This window comes from Thamnophis elegans, chromosome 3, assembly GCF_009769535.1.
Source record: "Thamnophis elegans isolate rThaEle1 chromosome 3, rThaEle1.pri, whole genome shotgun sequence".
NCBI lineage: Eukaryota > Metazoa > Chordata > Lepidosauria > Squamata > Colubridae > Thamnophis > Thamnophis elegans.
In genome coordinates, this window is record NC_045543.1 from 30,865,297 (window position 1) to 30,883,916 (window position 18,620).

The 18,620-nt window shown below is 35.0% G+C and overlaps 1 protein-coding gene across 3 annotated transcripts in view; it reads right to left on the reverse strand.

Moving 5' to 3' along the window:
- Positions 1-7,385: 7,385 nt before the first annotated feature.
- Positions 7,386-18,620, reverse strand: part of SUPT3H (SPT3 homolog, SAGA and STAGA complex component) — a 242,300-nt gene continuing 231,065 nt past the window's right edge. For 2 of the 3 annotated variants that reach the window (XM_032213304.1, XM_032213305.1), the window contains 2 exons: positions 9,773-9,861; positions 7,386-7,904 (listed from right to left, as the gene is read on the reverse strand). In XM_032213304.1, coding sequence (XP_032069195.1) covers positions 9,820-9,861 — 42 coding nt within the window. In that variant the 3' untranslated portion in view covers positions 7,386-7,904; positions 9,773-9,819. Of the gene's footprint in view, positions 7,905-9,772; positions 9,862-18,620 lie in introns of those variants that run through there. The other variant, XR_004254980.1, reaches the window with a different exon arrangement.

An 18,620-nucleotide genomic window follows, 5' to 3' on the forward strand; every position in this document is an offset into this window, starting at 1 on the left:
GAAAGATTCAGAGCTTCCTTCCTAATGCAAATCATGTGGGAGGGATATTGATCAGAAATATGGGACAGGGACATTTTTATAGAGTATCTTGTTAGACAACAGGAGAAAAAATGTTAGTCTGAGTTCAGTTGATTTATGCTCAAGTTTTACAGTACAATCTGATAGATGTCTAATCATGAGTCTCACTGAATTCCAAAGGACTTACATCCAGTTGATAGCATACAAAACTGCAACATTAGTTTTGCAAATAAAAATTTAAGAGTTTATTCAACTGAAGAATCAATTGAATCAGATGACGAGCAAGAAACTGCAAGTTAATTACATTCATATTGTCCTTCTAAAAAGTATTTTAAATACTATTTTTTGCAAAATACAACATGTTTAGGTTACCCTGGTTTCTTACATTACATTCTTACATTTTTACTTTTGTAAAATGCCCTGCTAAAGCACTAATACTAAGACAAAGACCAACATGCTGAACATTTCCAGAAATAGTGTTGATGACAGTTTTGACAAAGAAATAAATAGGAAAGCAGTGCAAATTTGGGCTATAAGAAGGAAGAGATAGGCTTTATTTAAAACAGGCAGTATGGAAAATCCAATTTTATTTATATATAAACTGAAAAGGTGATGTATCAGTGGTGTATAGCATAAATCAAAGTCTAAGAATTATGAGTGAATTATTTCTTTCACTATAGTAAAATCATGATTTTGTAGACTAAATGGAAGAAAAATGTATCCATTAAAGACAAATATCTATTAAATCAGACAATATGGAATATTGATATTTTATGGCCTGGAACATTTTATTGAAGTCAATGCCTGTCATTATGTTACAGGTCCAAAGATTTTACTAAATGTAGCCAATAATACAATCAGGATAATCTAATGAAGATAAGTAGGGAGAAATTCTGAATTGATAAAATAAATAATTCACACCTTTTCTTCTTATACAAGCCAACACCACTTTAACTATCTGCCATTTGAAAACAAAGTAAGTATGAAATATTGGAATCCATTATCAATTAACTACAAGAATTATAAGAAATTACTTGAAAATGATTCACTATTCTACTGGTCCAAATCATTGCAGCATAAGCTCTTAATGCAAGAGTATAACTCCTTGATTTTAGACTCTGACAACAAATAATTAAATGAAGCATAGAAGGAATTTGTAAATACATTATGGTCATGTAAATAGACCATGACAGCTTGGACAGTGATTTCTATTTTGGGGTAACTAAGCTAAAAGATCTTGGGGTATGTTTCTTCCTCTCTTTGTAGAGCTAGGATAAAAGACAGTGTGACAAGAAATATCCTGTTTTGGAGATGGAGATCTGTGAAAATGAATCATGGGGTGGCTATTCTTGAAAATGGTCCATACTCATGCTACTTTAATGGAAGAAAATGCTGCCACTCCTTCTGTAATTTAAGTTTTTTTCTAAAGCAAACATTTGTATTCTGGTCATATCTTCAGGTTTAGAATGATGTTATGAATGTTAACAGTTAGCAGGCTTTCAATTATTATTCTTTTATTACATCAATAAAATAGAGTTCTAGTATTTCTTGCAGTGTTTCCTGACCTGGTCTACATTGAAGGATTGATAGTACCACCCATAATGCAATGACATGTGTTTTCTAATGGAGGCAACAGACAACCTGAAACCAGGTGCTAGAGTACATGAGGACAGGATGTCTTTTGTGTTCTGCTTGTAGATTTCCTAGGGGACTGGTGTGGCCACTGGGGTACAGAATGCTTTTGACCTGAACCAGCAAAGATCTTGTATTCTCAATTCTGACTTTAACCCGTTTTCTGTAACAGTGAAGTAAAGTATGGAACCACACTTGGCCTTTGGAGGCAGCATTCCAAGTGACTCTAAAATTTGGGGTGTTACGTGTTGCATAATAAACTTGGAAGAAGGTAGAAGAAAAGACAAGAACAGCCTGTCCATATGAAAACAATAATAATGTGTTAGGAAAAACTAGACTTCCTGATATGAAGACTAAAAATGTTTTTGGTTCCTCAAACAGAAAAAAAATCAGTGATATTTTATGATAAGCAAAAAAAATATTAATGAAATAAATTTCTAACTTAAAGTAGTATAGAACCCCCAGAGGGCAAAATAGACTTGCCTTTGGGAGTCTGAAGGAAGCTCATGGTAGCCAAATACACAATCTGCGTATAATAAAAAGTAAGGAACTCTCAACTTTAATTTCAGCAAGCACTGAGGCATTTCTCCAACTTCTAGGTTTGGCAATATTTTCCCCAATATACAACTATAAAAATATTAAATGTTGCCCTCCCAGCACAAACCAGGACATTGTTAAAGTTATTTGATCTCTTGGTTTTTCTAATGATTGTATTACATTTTCTTTCAAAGTGCACATTTCAATTTTTTATAGCTCTTTAATATCAGAAGAGTCTCGAATCTTCATAAAAAGAGCAGGAATCATCATACTTTGGATAACCTTCAAATAATAATTGTATATTATTTGAGTCTAGCAAGTTTAGGCCAACATTTAAAATAGTGCATTTATCCTGTTAAAAAGAAACTAAAAACTAAAAGTGAAGCTTGAGTTAGAATTTATATGTTACTATTAAAGATTGGATATGGATAATATTAACCTTTGGAGAAATGCATATCAAAATTCTCTACAGGCATTCTCTTCCAATTAAATTTTGAGGCAAGGAAAAGTAAAACAATTACAATACATGACGATAATAGTTCATAGATCAATATCAATATCAATAATAACAATTATGCCAGTAATGAGAAACCTGAATGAATGTAGTGGACTTCGTTTTTCAGAAAGGTTTTCCACAATCTTTATCACACAATTGCTTCAGTCCTAGGTATGTGAAATAACTTGTAAAGTGTTGAATAAAGTACATCTCAACAATAATTTAAAAATATACTTAGTTTTTTTAAAACCAATGCTATGTATGTATCATAAATCCATATATATGTTGCATCATTGCCTCTTGATGTTTTTTGATAATAATTCAATAATTCAAAAAGTTGCAATGAAATTTTTAATTACAAATATAACTAAGCCAAGTTTTGAACATATTTTAGAACACAGTCTTTATTAATGCAAATTGCTCCCTAAGCTTAAGAGGTCTACAGCAGCAATAGCTGTGGAATGCATGTGTTTGTGTGCGCATACGCTGCAATCTGTACACTGATATGTTACTTAACCATAAAATTGTCATGAAGTAAAGAGGACAGAATCCCTCCATCTGCAACATCACTTCCTTTTGGCATAAAATGTCAAAATTGGAGATGATCAAAAGTGTCAAGTCTTGGAGAAACATCATCATTGTAAACTTATACTAGTTTGGTAAACTACCTATCAGTCATCCCACAAAATGTCCCTTATTTTTTAATTTCTGATGATTTCCATGCATGTCTATCTAGGTTTTCTTTACACAAACATATGGAAGTGGTTTGTTATTGCTGTCACCCAAAATTGTTTTTGTTTCCCAGTTTAGCCTCCTAGGATTTCATAGTGCTCTTCCATTTAAGTTCTTAAAGCCATCTCAGGATCCAGTGTTTTCATCTGAAGATGCTCTTTGCTGTTGCAATGTATATCGTTTCATGCAATGCCACAATAGACAACGTATCCTCCTTGACATCCATTCCACAAAGTTTTGCAAGTGCGCACTATAACAAGTCATTTGGCTTTTCAAGAACAGTGAAGATTGATCAGGTGTTGCCTTCTATACTTCAATATTAAAACTTATGTTGATCTTCAGCTTTGGAAAATGATTTTATACAAATTGAACTAACGTGTTTGCAAAGGCCAAGTAGCTAAACTACTTTCAGACAAACATGTTAATATGCATTGACCAGTTCATGAGAGCAGTTTCATGGAGCATTCAGACATCAGTTATCTTTTAGTCATCAGCCCATGTTCTACATCTATTTTACACTTTTTTTCTCTTAATGGAGACAATCTATTTAGTTTATATTGTAAATGAAATGGACTCCATTTTCATTTTAAAATTCATACTGAAATGAATCCATGTATGTAAAAAAAAAAAAAAAAGATAATTTTTATAATTTTACAAATTATTATTTTAATAAATAATAATTTAAATATTATATAATTTAGTAAAGGAGTGACTTTTTTCTAGGCTATGCAGAACCCTGAAAACAGTTTGGGCACTTGATCAGCAAAGAGATACTGAAAGTAGGCTCCAAGGGATCTTCAGATTGTTTACCTCTACTATATTCTCTGTATGAGAGGATTCAAGAAACCATCTTATATTTAGGAAGAAATCATCATCTAGTCCAGTGGTTCCCAAAGTGGGCTGTACTGCCCCCTGGGAGGCGGTGGGATGACTTAGGGGGGCGCTGAGGCAAGGGGGGCAGCAGGGGGGTGCTAAGAGGCAAGAGGGAGGGCAGGGGGGGCGCTAAGAGGCAAGGGAGATGGCAGAGGAGTGCTGGAGGTGTTCTGCTGTACTGTACTCCTGACTCGCCTAGGTTAGCGCGCAGGCAAAGAAGGGAATGCAATAGGACCGAAAGCAAGAGTCCTTTCCCCACGCGCCTTGCGTGGAGGTGGCAGCTCAGTCTCGCCTCACCAGGAACCGGCGCGCCGCACCTTTGGGAAGGCTTGGGTCTCACGTGCACCTTCAATGGGTGGAAGGGCTGGGTTCTTTTTCATTGCAAGAGACTGGCAGTTAAAACTGCTCCTCCAGCTGCGGAGGGGGGGCGGCTGTGAACCTCTAAACGTAGCAATGGAGTTATCTTCCCTGCTTCTTGCCGGCTTTGCCACCTTCCTTCTCCGTGGCCAGCTGTTATTTAACGAATGGGCATGTGAGTGAACAGCTTCACAAGAGCCGAAGCTCCTATCCCACCTGACATGAGCGCATGGAGACCCTCGGCTGGTCTGTCATGCTGTGTAGCAACTGAGCTGCTGTCTCCGTAAAAAATTGTGATTCTAAGAGGAAGAGCCTCTAGTCCGCTTGAACTACTTTCTTATGTAAATAAGGATTGAACAGTGTACAAAAGAAGTTGTGGATTGTAATCCTTTCATGCTGGGGCAGGGCGTGATTTTGTAACTACTTCATAGATGCACGGTTTTTTCTATACTATTAGTATTGTTAATAGGATTCTTTTAAAAATCATCTGGATTAATAAACAGCCCAGTCACATGACCCCCCAGCCACGCCCATCAAGTCATGCCCACAGAAGCGGTAGAAAAAAATTGAATTCCAACACTGGGTGGGGGGCACTGAGGATCAGTTTGTAGCACCAAGGGGGCAGTAGACTGAAAAAGTTTGGGAACCACTGATCTAGTCTCTGAATAAATGATGCTCTCCATGCTCACATTTATTCACAGTAAGGTCTTTAAAGAAGTACATAATTTCTAGTAATTGTTTTCCTCTATAACTAGCCCTAGTAAGAAATATGAAATAAGTATACTACAGAATCCATGCTTTCTCCATTAGTTCATATGACTCCGAGACCTTGAAGTAGGAACATTTCTATATTTACAATCCTCTGCTTTTTAAAGAGTTGTTTGTATTGCCACCACATTAATGTCTAATGAAAGTTTATATATCTAATTCTGCTCCTCTTGTGATATATGAAATATATGAAATTTTTAAAAGTGCCGTTATTTTAAGGGACAATAAAGTTATAATAGATATGTAGCCTTTTTCTGGTTTTAAAGGCCATCTGGCCTTACTTAAGCCACAAAATATACATTCCATTTCTCCAGGATAGTTTAGCTGCATAAAGTTGGCTTATTGCCCTCTGGAAGAGTCATTGATTAAATGCATCCCATCACGTTTTCCTAGCTATGTTGCTGTTCTGTACAGATGTACCATTGCAATCTTAAAAACCCAACCTGATTCCTAACCTTAAAAAAAAAAAAAAATTCACTTGGCCAATAAAACGTAATAGAATAGCCTTCAATGTTGAAGTTATACCTATGACAAATGCCGCTATCAATTTATCCTCAAATTATCTCTGGAAGTGTTTATGTACTATGAAACATTTTGCATGAGCTAGACAGGAAGCTATAAAATATTTTATGAGAACGGCACATGGCTGATGGCAGAGTTTTAATACAAACGTGGTCCCTTCTAAATCTGAAGCCTGCCAGAAAGGAATTCTTTCCACAGTAATCCTGGTTTGACCAAAGCCCCCCAAATCTAGAGAGACTTCTTCCAATGGACAGCCTCCTGAGAATGTGAAAGAACATCACATTTGGCTGCTATGTATGGAAAAGGAAAACTAAATCTTTTGTGGAGTAAGAAGGGAAGTAAGAAATTATTCTTCAGACAATTAAAGGAATAGAACTTTAATTTTTTATTCAAATCCTTAAGGTTGTAATGCTATTTCTAACATGAGAGAAGTTTTGAGTAAATAATATTCCATATATTTAGACAAGCTTGTTTTCCATGGGCTTTCTCTCTTAATCTACATGCAATGAATGCAATCTTGAGTCTTCCCTATACGGGTTATGATATATTGTAATATACTTCTGTAAATAATTGTTCTTACTCAACACCCACTTGTGTTATCAAGATATGGTTGAACAACGAATTGTCCTTTTAAGGATTCACCTATTCAGATTACTGAACTGTCCTCTGACTGACAACTTTTGGGAAACAACATCACTAACTGATGAAGTCTGGGGACAGTTGAAGCTGCTGGTGCCACCATCACCTCCTGTAGCATATGAATAGAGGTCTCCCTGCCTTACAGAAAGGGGTAGTATTGGAAACTCTGCTCAGTTCACTATTGGATACTTTCTCTTTAAATATGGGATTCTGGTATTTAGTTTGGCCTCTGTAATTTTGTCCTGAAGTTACTTTTAATTTGGTAATTGTATTTTAATGGCGGATTGTATTTATATCTGTTTGTTTATTTTGGATCCTTCTTTCAGTATGTCCTTTTTGGAGAGGAAGATCAAAATCTAAATATTTCTGTAAATATAAATAATATAAGAATATTAAAAATTAAGGAGGAACAGAAAGAATATGAAGAATAAGAATAAAGGGAATGGGAATATATAGGAACTATACTATATTCAGTCATTCTGAGAATAAATCTAGACTGATCCAAGAAAATGAGACAAAATGTAGCTTGTTTTCCTTACAATTTTTTCATTTTGGCATATAATTCTTGCTTTTTGGAGAAGAGAAAGGTTATTATATGGGTTTATTGAACAAACTAGATTTTATAAATAATTGCCTGTCAGACTGTTCAAGACAGACAAATATACAGCAGACCAACAAAAACATGATCTGTCATATTTCTAAGAGAAATATATGTTGATTTTTCATTCTCTGGGGTTGTAAGTGTACCAAGTAGAAATAAATGGCAGTGCTTTTTCTGCTTATGCATTTTTTTTAAAAACAAAGATACATCTAGAGAAAGAATTTTTATTCCAGTATTCTTGGCTTAAAATGTTTTCTTTTTGCATATATGCCTGCAGATCGAAACCAAATACAATAAATGCTGGTGTCCTTTAAAAAGTCTGGATGTTTACAGCAAGCATATAATTTTCCATCATTATGGATGCCAAGAAAAATAAGAAATCATGATAAAAAGAAAGGTTTAATCATACATTTCAGCAAGCACAGACAGAACATCAGCAATGGGTTTTCTTCTTTACTGTATACACTATTTTTAGTTCTTTAACATCAGATCAATTCCAGAAAAATGACATGCAAAATGTTTTTAAAGTATAATTATGCCACTATGGAAAGCATAATACTGAATATATCAATTGCAATAATTCAGTAAAGTAACCACATCTAAACATTGACTTCTAAAGAGATTGATCCGTATAAGGCTGGTTATGGTGAATGTCCAGTATTTGGACTCTTTAAGTCCTTGGCTCTTATGATTAGCTGTACAGCAGCAACTTTTGGCAATGAGTCCGTCCTGCAGGGTTTAATGAAAACATTACATGAGATCCCATTCAAAACTGATGGCCACATTCAGACTTCATCATAGAATAGTGAAAACGTTCCTAAAGTTTTAATAAAAAAGTGAAAATGAATATAGTCTTGTGCAAATTTTGAACAAAAACATAATACTGAAATTAGTTTGCAATTGAAAGTAATCCTTCTTCGATTGAGTAACGTGCCAACTGAAGAAATGACAAGACATTAGGTGCTCCAAGAAAAAGAAAGAAGAGGATGCTGTAGTGTCATTTCTTTCAAAAAAAATTCAGATAAATGGATTCACAAAGCACTGGAAGCCTAGAAAAAGCATATAAACCAATAATCTTGATGTAGTGGCAAAATGCTGTTTCCATGTTTTTATTCCATAGAAAAAAAATGAGATTACAATCTACTATCTTATTTTAACAGAAAAATGCTTCCCATATAATTATTGTAAGGCATTTGCACTGCGAGAATACAATATATTTTTCTGTGTAAAAATGGGCTTTTAATTAATATCCCAACGTACGAAGAATTATCCCTGCCTTCAGTTTTTTGCATGATTCACTAAATGATTTTGTTTTTTTTCTGAGTGAAAGAGCCTCATTCTTGAACTGCACAGGATTTCTCCATAGTAGGCAATTCTGCTCTGTCTCTGCAAAATGTCTGACTGACTGAAAATGAGGCAATCAGAATAACAGAATAATGGAGTTGGAAGGGACCTTGGAGGTCTTCTAGTCCAACCCCCGGCTCAGGCAGGAAACCTATCAGAAAAATGGTTATCCAATCTCTTCTTAAAAACTTCAAGTATTGGAGCAAGAGCCGTAGTGGCACAGTGGTTAGAATGCAGTACTGCAGTCTACTCTGCTGTTTACCAGCTGGCAGCAGTTTGGCAATTCGATCCTCACCGGCTCAAGGTTGACTCAGGCTTCAATCCTTCTGAGGTGAGTAAAATGAGGACCCAGGGGGCAATATGCTGAATCTGTAAACTGCTTAGAAAGGGCTGTAAAGCACTGTGAAGCGGTATATAAGTTTAAGTGCTATTGCTATTGCCAACTTCTGGAGGCAAGTTATTCCACTGATTAACTGTCCTAACTATCAAGAAAATTCTCCTTAGTTCTAGGTTGCTTCTCTCCTTGATTAGTTTCCATCCATTGCTTCCTGTCCTGCCTTCAGGTGCTTTTCATATCTGATGCACAGATGTGCCAGAAGTGCTTACCTTTGCATGGCATCACTTGCTGGTGTAATTGTTAGCACCTGTAGGCGACTCTCATAGTATATAGTTTTAGAATTGCTATTTTTCAAAAATCCAGTTTTTAAGACCAATATTGGTATAGCACAGTTTAGTTGAACTCTGATATTATATAACGAGGTTTAGATTGATTGTTAAAATAACATTATTTTCTGTTTCACAGTTCCTGGTCAGTCTATCAATTTCCAAATTACACAAAATAACAATTGGCTTCTTAGATTTGTGAAAAAATCAAAATTTCTCTAATTATTTTCCTGATGAGGAAAAACAAATAAGGCAATTAGCAGTTTGATGTAAATACATCACAGCTCCTTTTAACTTTCTTTATAAAGGTGATGAGTTGAAATTAACAAAAAGGCCACTGAAATTTGTTCTTGAGGACTGATACTGTAATAATTTTGAGGAGGAGGGTAAACTTCAGAACCGTGCAATTTACCATGACATACCAAACATCTTGCCATTAATTAGCTAAATGTTACTTTTAGAAATCAGGAATAATGACTGAGGGGGTAGGAAAAGAGAGACAGAAGCAGCCATTTGATAGTCGCAACAAGCCAGCCCACTCACAAGTATACTTGCAAATGCCGAATTGGCTTGGGGGGAAAAAAAATCACCTTAATATAATACTGTCTTCTTTCCTGTTGCTGTAGGCACATCCATATTAGCAAGCCAGAAAAGTCATCCCATTTCTGCGGTAGGCGCTCTGTCAAAGAAAGAAAATCTGCAATGAATTATCACATCAACTTAAACAAGGAAAAACAGGCAGAGAGCAGAGCAAGACTTTCTTCCTGTTTGTAGACTATTCTGGCTGCAATCTAATAGCAAACTTAATCTTAACATTTCTGGTGGGGAAGCATTAAGCAACCACATTTTCTATTAAAAGCTCAGTGTGGTTAGAAGTGGTTAGTGGTTCTATTTCAGGACATGTGCAAAATTATGACATCCTATTTTGTTAATTACCTAATACATAAGCAATTGGTGGTCAAAAGTACTAATAGTTCAACATTCTCATTTTTTAAATAAATCTATCCTAAATCTCATCACCATTTAGAAAATTCACTTCTGCCTTACCTATAATAAATAAATGACTGCAATATTTTAAATTTCTCTCATGAGGATTTTATAGACTAGGTTCATTACAATGTACATCCAATCAACCTTTACCTCACCTCCCATTAAGTCAGTTTTCTGACACTGCAGAATCAATGGATTTGAAAAAGAGGCTCAAACAACTGAGAGAAAAGTTTTTTAAAAAATCACTTTATATTTTAGGTGGCTCAAGACTATCAAGGCTTTCCTGTCAGGGGCTTTAAACATATTTTGAGACATTCTAGAACCATTATTCTCAATTATCTTAAGGTTATCAGTGTAATGTTCATTACACATTTGTTTCATGCGCAAACTCTCCTTTAAATACTTACTATATGTCTTTAAACCCACTGCATTCTAATCAATGCTGCCATTCATCTCCAACTGAGTGCATTCTGGTAAATTTTGCAAATCTGCTTATTTCTTTTATATTCCTAATATGTACATCATCAGAAATCAAGATGTCACCTCCCACCAATCTTTTTCTTCCTTTAGCATACATGTGAATGCAAGCATGCACACACAAATATACCAAGTAATACTGATACAAATAATCGAAACTGGTAGATGTTAACATGATTCTACTCTGATTTTCCAATTATAACAGCCTCCAAAGCAGCTTGCAACCAATAATTCTAATCTAAACTGATTATCCTGAATTAAACGAATCAAAATCAAGTCAAACATTGAAAAGCAATTGTTTATATTACAAAGGTATATTAATGCTGAATAGAAGAAGAAATCAAGCTAGCTAGGAACATTTCATTTGATACCAAAACTGAAATTTCAGCTAACCTCTAGAATTATTTTCTTTTAAAGGCAAGTGAATTTTTAGGGGACAGAATTTTAGAACTGAACTGAATCTTTAGTAACTACAACTAATTTGCCAAAGGAGGGATACCCAGAAGAAAAGCCTCTATGGCAGGCATATTCAAATTGGAGTAGACAATCCTTAGATGTGTTGACTTTAGGTTATTTTTGGCTTTGAATGTTAAAAACCAGGATTTTCAACTAAAATTTTAAATCAATTTTAAAAAACAGCTCAAGACTGGGTGTTTTCGAAACAACATTAAAGAGTAGCTGAACTCTTTCAGGAAACGAGAAAAGGAATTGGTATATCAACTGAAGTAGAGTATTACTCTACTTATTTAGTATTTACAATCATTTTTATACCACCTAATCCAAAAGATTGTTGGTAAACAGGGTAAAAATACTATTGTTAGGTTCCACAACATGTTAGCATAACAACATTTTGATCAAGGAGAATATTTGTAGCTCAGAACTGAAATAAGGGGGTCCTTGGTGCTCTCTGAGCTTAGTTGTTGCTTTGTAGATGTTTCATTATGAGTAATGATCCAACCTAATTATTTGATCTAACCTAAATCTAAAATTTATTTGTGTGGGAATGCTCTAATTTTATTCTCATTCAATTTTAATAACAACTATTCTCACGCGATTATAACAACTGCTATATCTACCATGTTCTGGATATTGATCAGAATATTACTATCTACTGCATATAAAGACACAATAATGTTCTCTGTAGCTGTAGACCAGGGCTGTCAACCTCCCGGCCGACAGGCTGGATGTGTCACAGGCTGGTCACTCCCATGCCCGCTTTAGTGAAGGGAAAAAATATATCATGTGACAAAGTGAGTTTGACAGCCCTGCTGTAAACCAAAGGATAATTCAAGTTAAATATGCCACAAGAAAGGTGGGAAACTTTTCTATTTTGAAAGATACAATAGTTTCCATTATTACCATTATTTTGCCATTTTAAAAGTCTTCACAGTGGAATCATGTAAAGTTTTCTGAAATTCCAGATCCTAAAAATCCATATCTCAATCTAGACAATTCCATTAATTCTTATCTCAGACTATTAATCACCAGTAAATATATCCATAGAACTGGGCTTCGAATTCTCAGATCTTCCAGATTTTACTGAACTATATCTCCCAGCAGGCTCAGACAGTAGGGCTGATGGTTAGTGATGCTGGGCTTCATAGTCCAATGAATATATACAGAGTTACATATTTCCCACACTTCCCTAGAATTTCTAATAGTCACAAATATTAATAAAAAAGTTTTACACATTGCAATTCATAGCCACATCTACGAGAGACCTCCTGAACCTGTTTCTGAAAACTATTCTCTCTATATAAAATGGAAACTATTTCAAATATTGTCATGACTTTTTTTCCTGCTTTTGGGAGCCAATGAATGAATAACATTGAAAATTAGCTCTTAGTGGTTTTAATGTACATTTACCTAGAAGAAATGTCCTACTTTTTTCTCTTATACATAGGCTTACACTAGAATGTGGTATAAGATGAAGAATATTACACTGAACAAAAAATACTTTAAAATAAAACATTAGGCAATGTCATAAGAATGAATAGCTTAAAATGAAATATTCTAACTAAAGCCAGGCATGGGCCATTATAAACAAAAGAGCCATATATCCAAAGATATGGGTATTGCTTAAGCAACTAGAATCTATGCTTAGAATTTCAGGCAAAAAATAGTATTTTCTTTTCCTTCAAGACACTCTAACAGATTTATAACACAGCAAAAAGCTTTACTCTAATTCAACTCTAAAGATTACTATGAAACATATATGAATATATAATAAAAATTATATCTTTATTATATTTTATTATAAAAATATATTATATTTTTGCTAATTTGAGAAAAGAGATGTGGGAGATACAAATACTCAGAGAATAGGGGTGGGGGGATAAAATCTAGTTCTCTTACATTCAATTGCATATTTCAGCCAAAAACAGAAATACTTTTTTTTAGTCTATGAAGATAATCGCTTACTGAAACAGACCAACTTGGAAATGAACAGAAATAACAAAAAACACTTAAAGGAGAGGAGGAGGTAGGAGAGGAAGAAATGGTGCTGATGGCAAACAGTATTTTCCCTTCTAAAGGCTTGCTTGATATATTTTACTCTTTGAATAGAGTAGCAAATGACACCATAAAGCAAGTTCTATAATAACAAATGTTAACCAAGTTATTTTGTGATATGAAGCAGAACATTCCCTATGCCCCTCTCACATCTTCAACAATAAAAACAAAAACAAAGTAAATAGCTAATCATTGCAATCCTTCCATTGCATTCATATCTGCTGCCAATATAATCCTAATTACAACACTTGTATGTTGTACAACACTTGTACACACTGATGACAATTAATGAATTTTACTTATTAAAATTCAATACATGCAGGCTTATGGGGCCATAATAGCTATAGGTATTTTGTTTCTTCATTTAATACATACATCGGCACCTTGGTGTGGATGGCTATCCTTCAATATTGAAATGACACAATTACCAATGTAATTTAGTATATTTACATATGTCTGCATGCATATGTGAAAAGTATAAATCCAACATGCAATAAAACATAGGAACACCAGGTTCTACCACAGAACCTGTAGGTATGGTATCATCTGTTCACACTTCTACACTGGATCGCTGTACCTGTGTCCTGTGTGATCAAAATGTTGAAGATTATCTTGAATAGCAAACCAGAACAGGGAGCATACAAATGAGGAATTTCAGTTAATATCGTTTCAAATATTTGTGAAGATGATGATGTTATTTATTCAGTTGTGTTCAACTCTTGGCAATTCTATGGATTAGGTCTGTCCACATCTTCCAATCTTATACTACTTCTTTGGGCGTTTCTATGCTATGGCTGGTGTCATGTTTGAGGTATCCAACTACTGGTTTCCTTTTTACCACTAAGTCTTCCAAACATAACTGTTTTCTCCAGTGATTCCCTGCCACATGGCATGGGCAAAATAAGTGAGGTTCACTGTTTCATGATTTTGCCTTCCAGTGACATGTCTCCTGTTATGCGCTCCAGTACTTACTTGTTAATCACCTTTGTTATCCAAGGAATATCCAGGAACTGCACCACAGCTCAAATGAGCCAATGTTCTTCCAGTCTTGCTTTCTTAAGGTCCAACTTTCATAAACATAGTTTACTACGGGGAACACAATAGAGCGGACTAACCTACATTTAATTGCCAGATGTCCTTGCTTTTCCATATTCGGGTCATGTTCATCATTGTTATGCAACCCAGTGCAATCTGATGTTTTATTTCTCAGCTGCATTTATCACTTTGAGTGATCTGCAATTCTAGGAAAGTAAATTTTTCCACGCATTCTGTCTCTTCATCCTTCAATTACTATTTAGTTTGTTTGTTTCCATTTCTTGCTGTGGACATGAGCTTGAGTTTTTTTTGGATGTTCAAGAAGAGGCCAAAATTCTCACTTTCTTCTTTTATTTTCTAAATCAGATATTCCAGGCCTTCTTTTTTCTATTTCTACATTTTTCTAAGTATTTCTATTTAACCTAAATGTCTATCCCTCAGAAAAGCAGGCCTTGGAACCAAATAAATGGGAAGAAAAACCAAGTTTAATTCTAAATGATAATCTGGTTTAAGATAGTGTTGCGTAGTTGATAGGAAAACCTGGGCATATCTATATTAAATTAAACATATATGACATGGAAAAAGGTCCAACAAGTCACCTATGAGTTCAAAATGGGAAACCTCTAAAGCAGTGTTTCTCAACCTTGGCAACTTGAAGATAGCTGGACTTCAACTCCCAGAATTCTGGGAGTTGAAGTCCGGACATCTTCAAGTTGCCAAGGTTGAGAAACACTGCTCTAAAGAATGAAAAGACTGGTGGAAAGGGGGTGGAAAAACAAAGTCAAGAATATCTTTCCAATGTTTTAAAACCACAATAACTGAAGCTCAATTGGCAGGTATGTAAAAGACTTAACAAAATCCAAGAAGCGGTCAACATGGCTTTTGTGATGGAAAAAGGGCAGGATAATAACTGTTATTTAAGATAAGATAACTGTTTTTCCAAAAAATTATACAAATGTAAATGTCAGGATAAAACAACAATCATTGTTGTGAACATACCAGAGACATTCGGTCCATAACAATAACAATAAAAACAATTGATTGCTTCTTTGTAATTAGTATATTCCTTCATCTGTGTTCTGTACCAGACCTGTCTTAAATAGCCTATTTTTTTATACTTCTATATGATCCTGAAAAAGGATGTGATTGTTTTAATAAAGAAAAGATGAATAGTCTCTCGCAAGCACTTCTTCTGTACTATGCTCAGTGTACAACCCTGTTGTTCCTCTACATAGACCTTGGTTCAAAACATCCTAGAGCTACTATAACCAGCCAGAGTCACAGGCACAGAAACAAACAAAAAATGATACGTTAGGCAGAAAAGACTTCATCAGCCGTTCCTACTGCATACTCTTGTAATTCTCCTCCACTGAGATACTAGTTTGAGGATGGTAAAGAAAAATAAGATATATGAATGTATTTAAAGAGCCATCATCACAACCAGCAATCTGAACATCTGGGGGCAACAATATATTGAATGGAAAAATAATAATTTCTGAGCCTATTTCAGGTGAATGAGAAAAGATGTAGCTGGTGAGAGAAGTTCTGTCCAATGAAAAGTTCTATTTTGGAATGAAATAAAGATTTGTTTACAAGTCAACCTTATTCTGACGCATAATCGAGACAGGTTTGGTTTATTTTTAGGACAAGAGCTTATTCAATAGCATACCAAACAGTCCGATACAAAGATATGATGCACAACTTCCTTGTGCTTGAGAATTATTGGTTAGTTGATGCAAATCCCAATCATTGGATTGAGGAATGTTGGTCCCATAAGTGACGTGTTTTCTACTCTTAGTGGCTATTAGCCCAAGCAAAAAATATTTATACTCAAACAATGGCCACTGTTCAAGTAGCAAGAAGAAAAAAATGATTTAAAAAAGAAGCAGACTAAAAGTAATTAGGCAGAAAGAAACAATGAGAGAAAGAGAGAGAGAGACACAGAGAGAAGGCAAGTTTGAAAGCAGACAGTTTGTAAAATGGAGTGTTTTCAGCCTAAACATCTCAAGTTCTAAAACTTCTAAATAAAATTCTTAGTATATAAGCTTTAAGGCAAAAATCATCTTAAAATAACTCCTGTTTAAAGTTACTTACTGGATGCTTTTTGACAATGCAAATACACAACATTTACAGATTAGAAATTACAGTTTTTCATTCATTTAAAAGGCAGTAGATTTGATTCTGTATTCATCCACTTTGGTACTCAAATTAAAATATTTAGCTTCTCTACATAAAGAAAATTTGGGCTCAGAATCTAATATTACTTATGTTGTATAATAAATTTAGCTGTCTAGTCTCATGACTTTATATATCCTTACCAAAGAATTCTGTCATCAGATTTCATGCGATTCTTGCCTTTCTGAAGGAGAAAAATGAAATCATTCAGGACTTCTGTGCAAATCACCCACTCAAGTAGAGAGTGTCAATTACACTTGGTGGCTAAATATATAGGCCGCACGTGGCTGAATAGATGAAGCAGAACTGACAGTTTTTTCTCTATACATACAAATTCACCACAGGAGATGTCATCTTTGCGTTTAACATTTAAACATTTTTTGTTCATTCTTTATTCTAGGAAATCATTTGAAACTAGTTGTATAACCTAAGTGTAATATTAATGTATTTACATTATTTATAAGCTGTCTTTCAGAGCAAGTCCCTCACAGGAAGCCTACAATAAAATTGCCTAATAAATTACTAAAAGCAGCAACTAAATAAAAGGAATAAAGGGCCAGCAAAAGATTAATCACAGGCTGAGCAAAACAAATGCTTTGGAATTCTGTTTTAAACTTTGCAGTAAAAGAGCTGTAGTTCCTGGAGGAGGAAAATCTGAAAGTAAAAATATCCTTGAATCAAGCAAGCCTGGCTCTTGAATCTGGCCAAAGGCAGGTAAATTGTAACCCTCCAAATGATAATGACGGTTACTTCAAATCAACAAAATGTATCCTTTCAGTGGATTTCAGTCATCATCATCTTGCATTTGGCAGTTCGAATCTCACCAGGCTCAAGGTTGACTCGGCCTCCCATCCTTCCAAGGTTGGTAAAATGAGGACCCAGATTATTGGCGACAGTATGCTGACTCTGTTAACTGCTTAGAGAGGGCTGTAAAGCACTGTGAAACGGCATATTAGTCTAAATGCTATTGCTATCATTGTCGTTGTCATCATCATCATCATCATCATCATCTTGCATTAATAAACAGCACAGGAAAAGATAAAATCTATAAATACCACTATTTCAGGAAAATATAAGCATGTAAGGCTGACTGACTGATGAACTAACTATAAAATAATCCTTGGAGAAGACAGCTATATTAATCAGGGGATGCAATGCTGTTTTTCACAAGGGAGAGAACTATAATGGAGAATGCTCTCTCCTTCTGGTTAGCTGTCTGTACAAATGTAGTTGACAAAGCATCCGGAAGGAAGTTTGTACATGATTAATTCATGGAGCAAAATATGTTCCTTGAAATCTTCTTGCCCGGGCTATTCATGGCTTTAAAGGTTAGCATTCACAATTACTCCAACCCTAATTCCAATTCTAAGAGTGATTTCTACTTGGTTCACTTGATTTCAGTGATGACCAGTAGTTTAAAAAAAAAATTTCTCCTATGAATATGGCTTCTGTCATGGGGTTCATTTTGAATGGTTTGGCATAGGCAGATAGATATAGGTTTCACCCCCAAAGTGTTCTACTTATTGCTTCACAAATACATAGATTCTTAAGTTTCATAAATTTTACTAACATAATCCTACTCTTATACCTTACTTAACCTACATCTCAGATAAGCCTATAAACGTAGCTACTTATTTATTGAGGTTTTCAGTAATTCTTCTAATTTTGTGGTCCAAATCCAATTTACATAGTTTCTGTTTTTATTTCTGACTTTGCTCCTTTAACTGCTGAGTATTTTCTTTTCCTCCTCCTCCTCCTCCTCCTCCTCAACAACTGTTTTTATTTTCAGTGTTTTTAACAAGTATTTTTTAAACTACCAGCCTATGTAGTAACACTTGGGTTTTCAAATGTTTTCAGACTGCAGTTAAAAAAAACCAGAATTTCTGCTGTTTTAGGCATATAAGGAAAGGCATAGTTGATACTTTATTCCTCCTAGAATTTTTTTCAGCTGATAAGCTTAGTGGTTAAAGATACTGAGATTGACATCTCAGGTTTGAGACCCAAGCGCTGCACAACAGAGTGAGCTCCCATTGCTTGCCCTGTTCCTACCCACCTAGCAGTTGGAAAGCATGCAGATGTGAGCAAATTAGTAGAGTAGACCTTCAGTGGGAAGGTGACAGTGTCTTTGGCCTATAGCTGTGCTGGCCACATGACCACTGGAAATGTCTTCGGACAATGCTAGCTCCCTCAGCTAAGAAATAGAGATGAGAATCACCCACTAGAATTGGACATGACTGGACAGGGAAACCT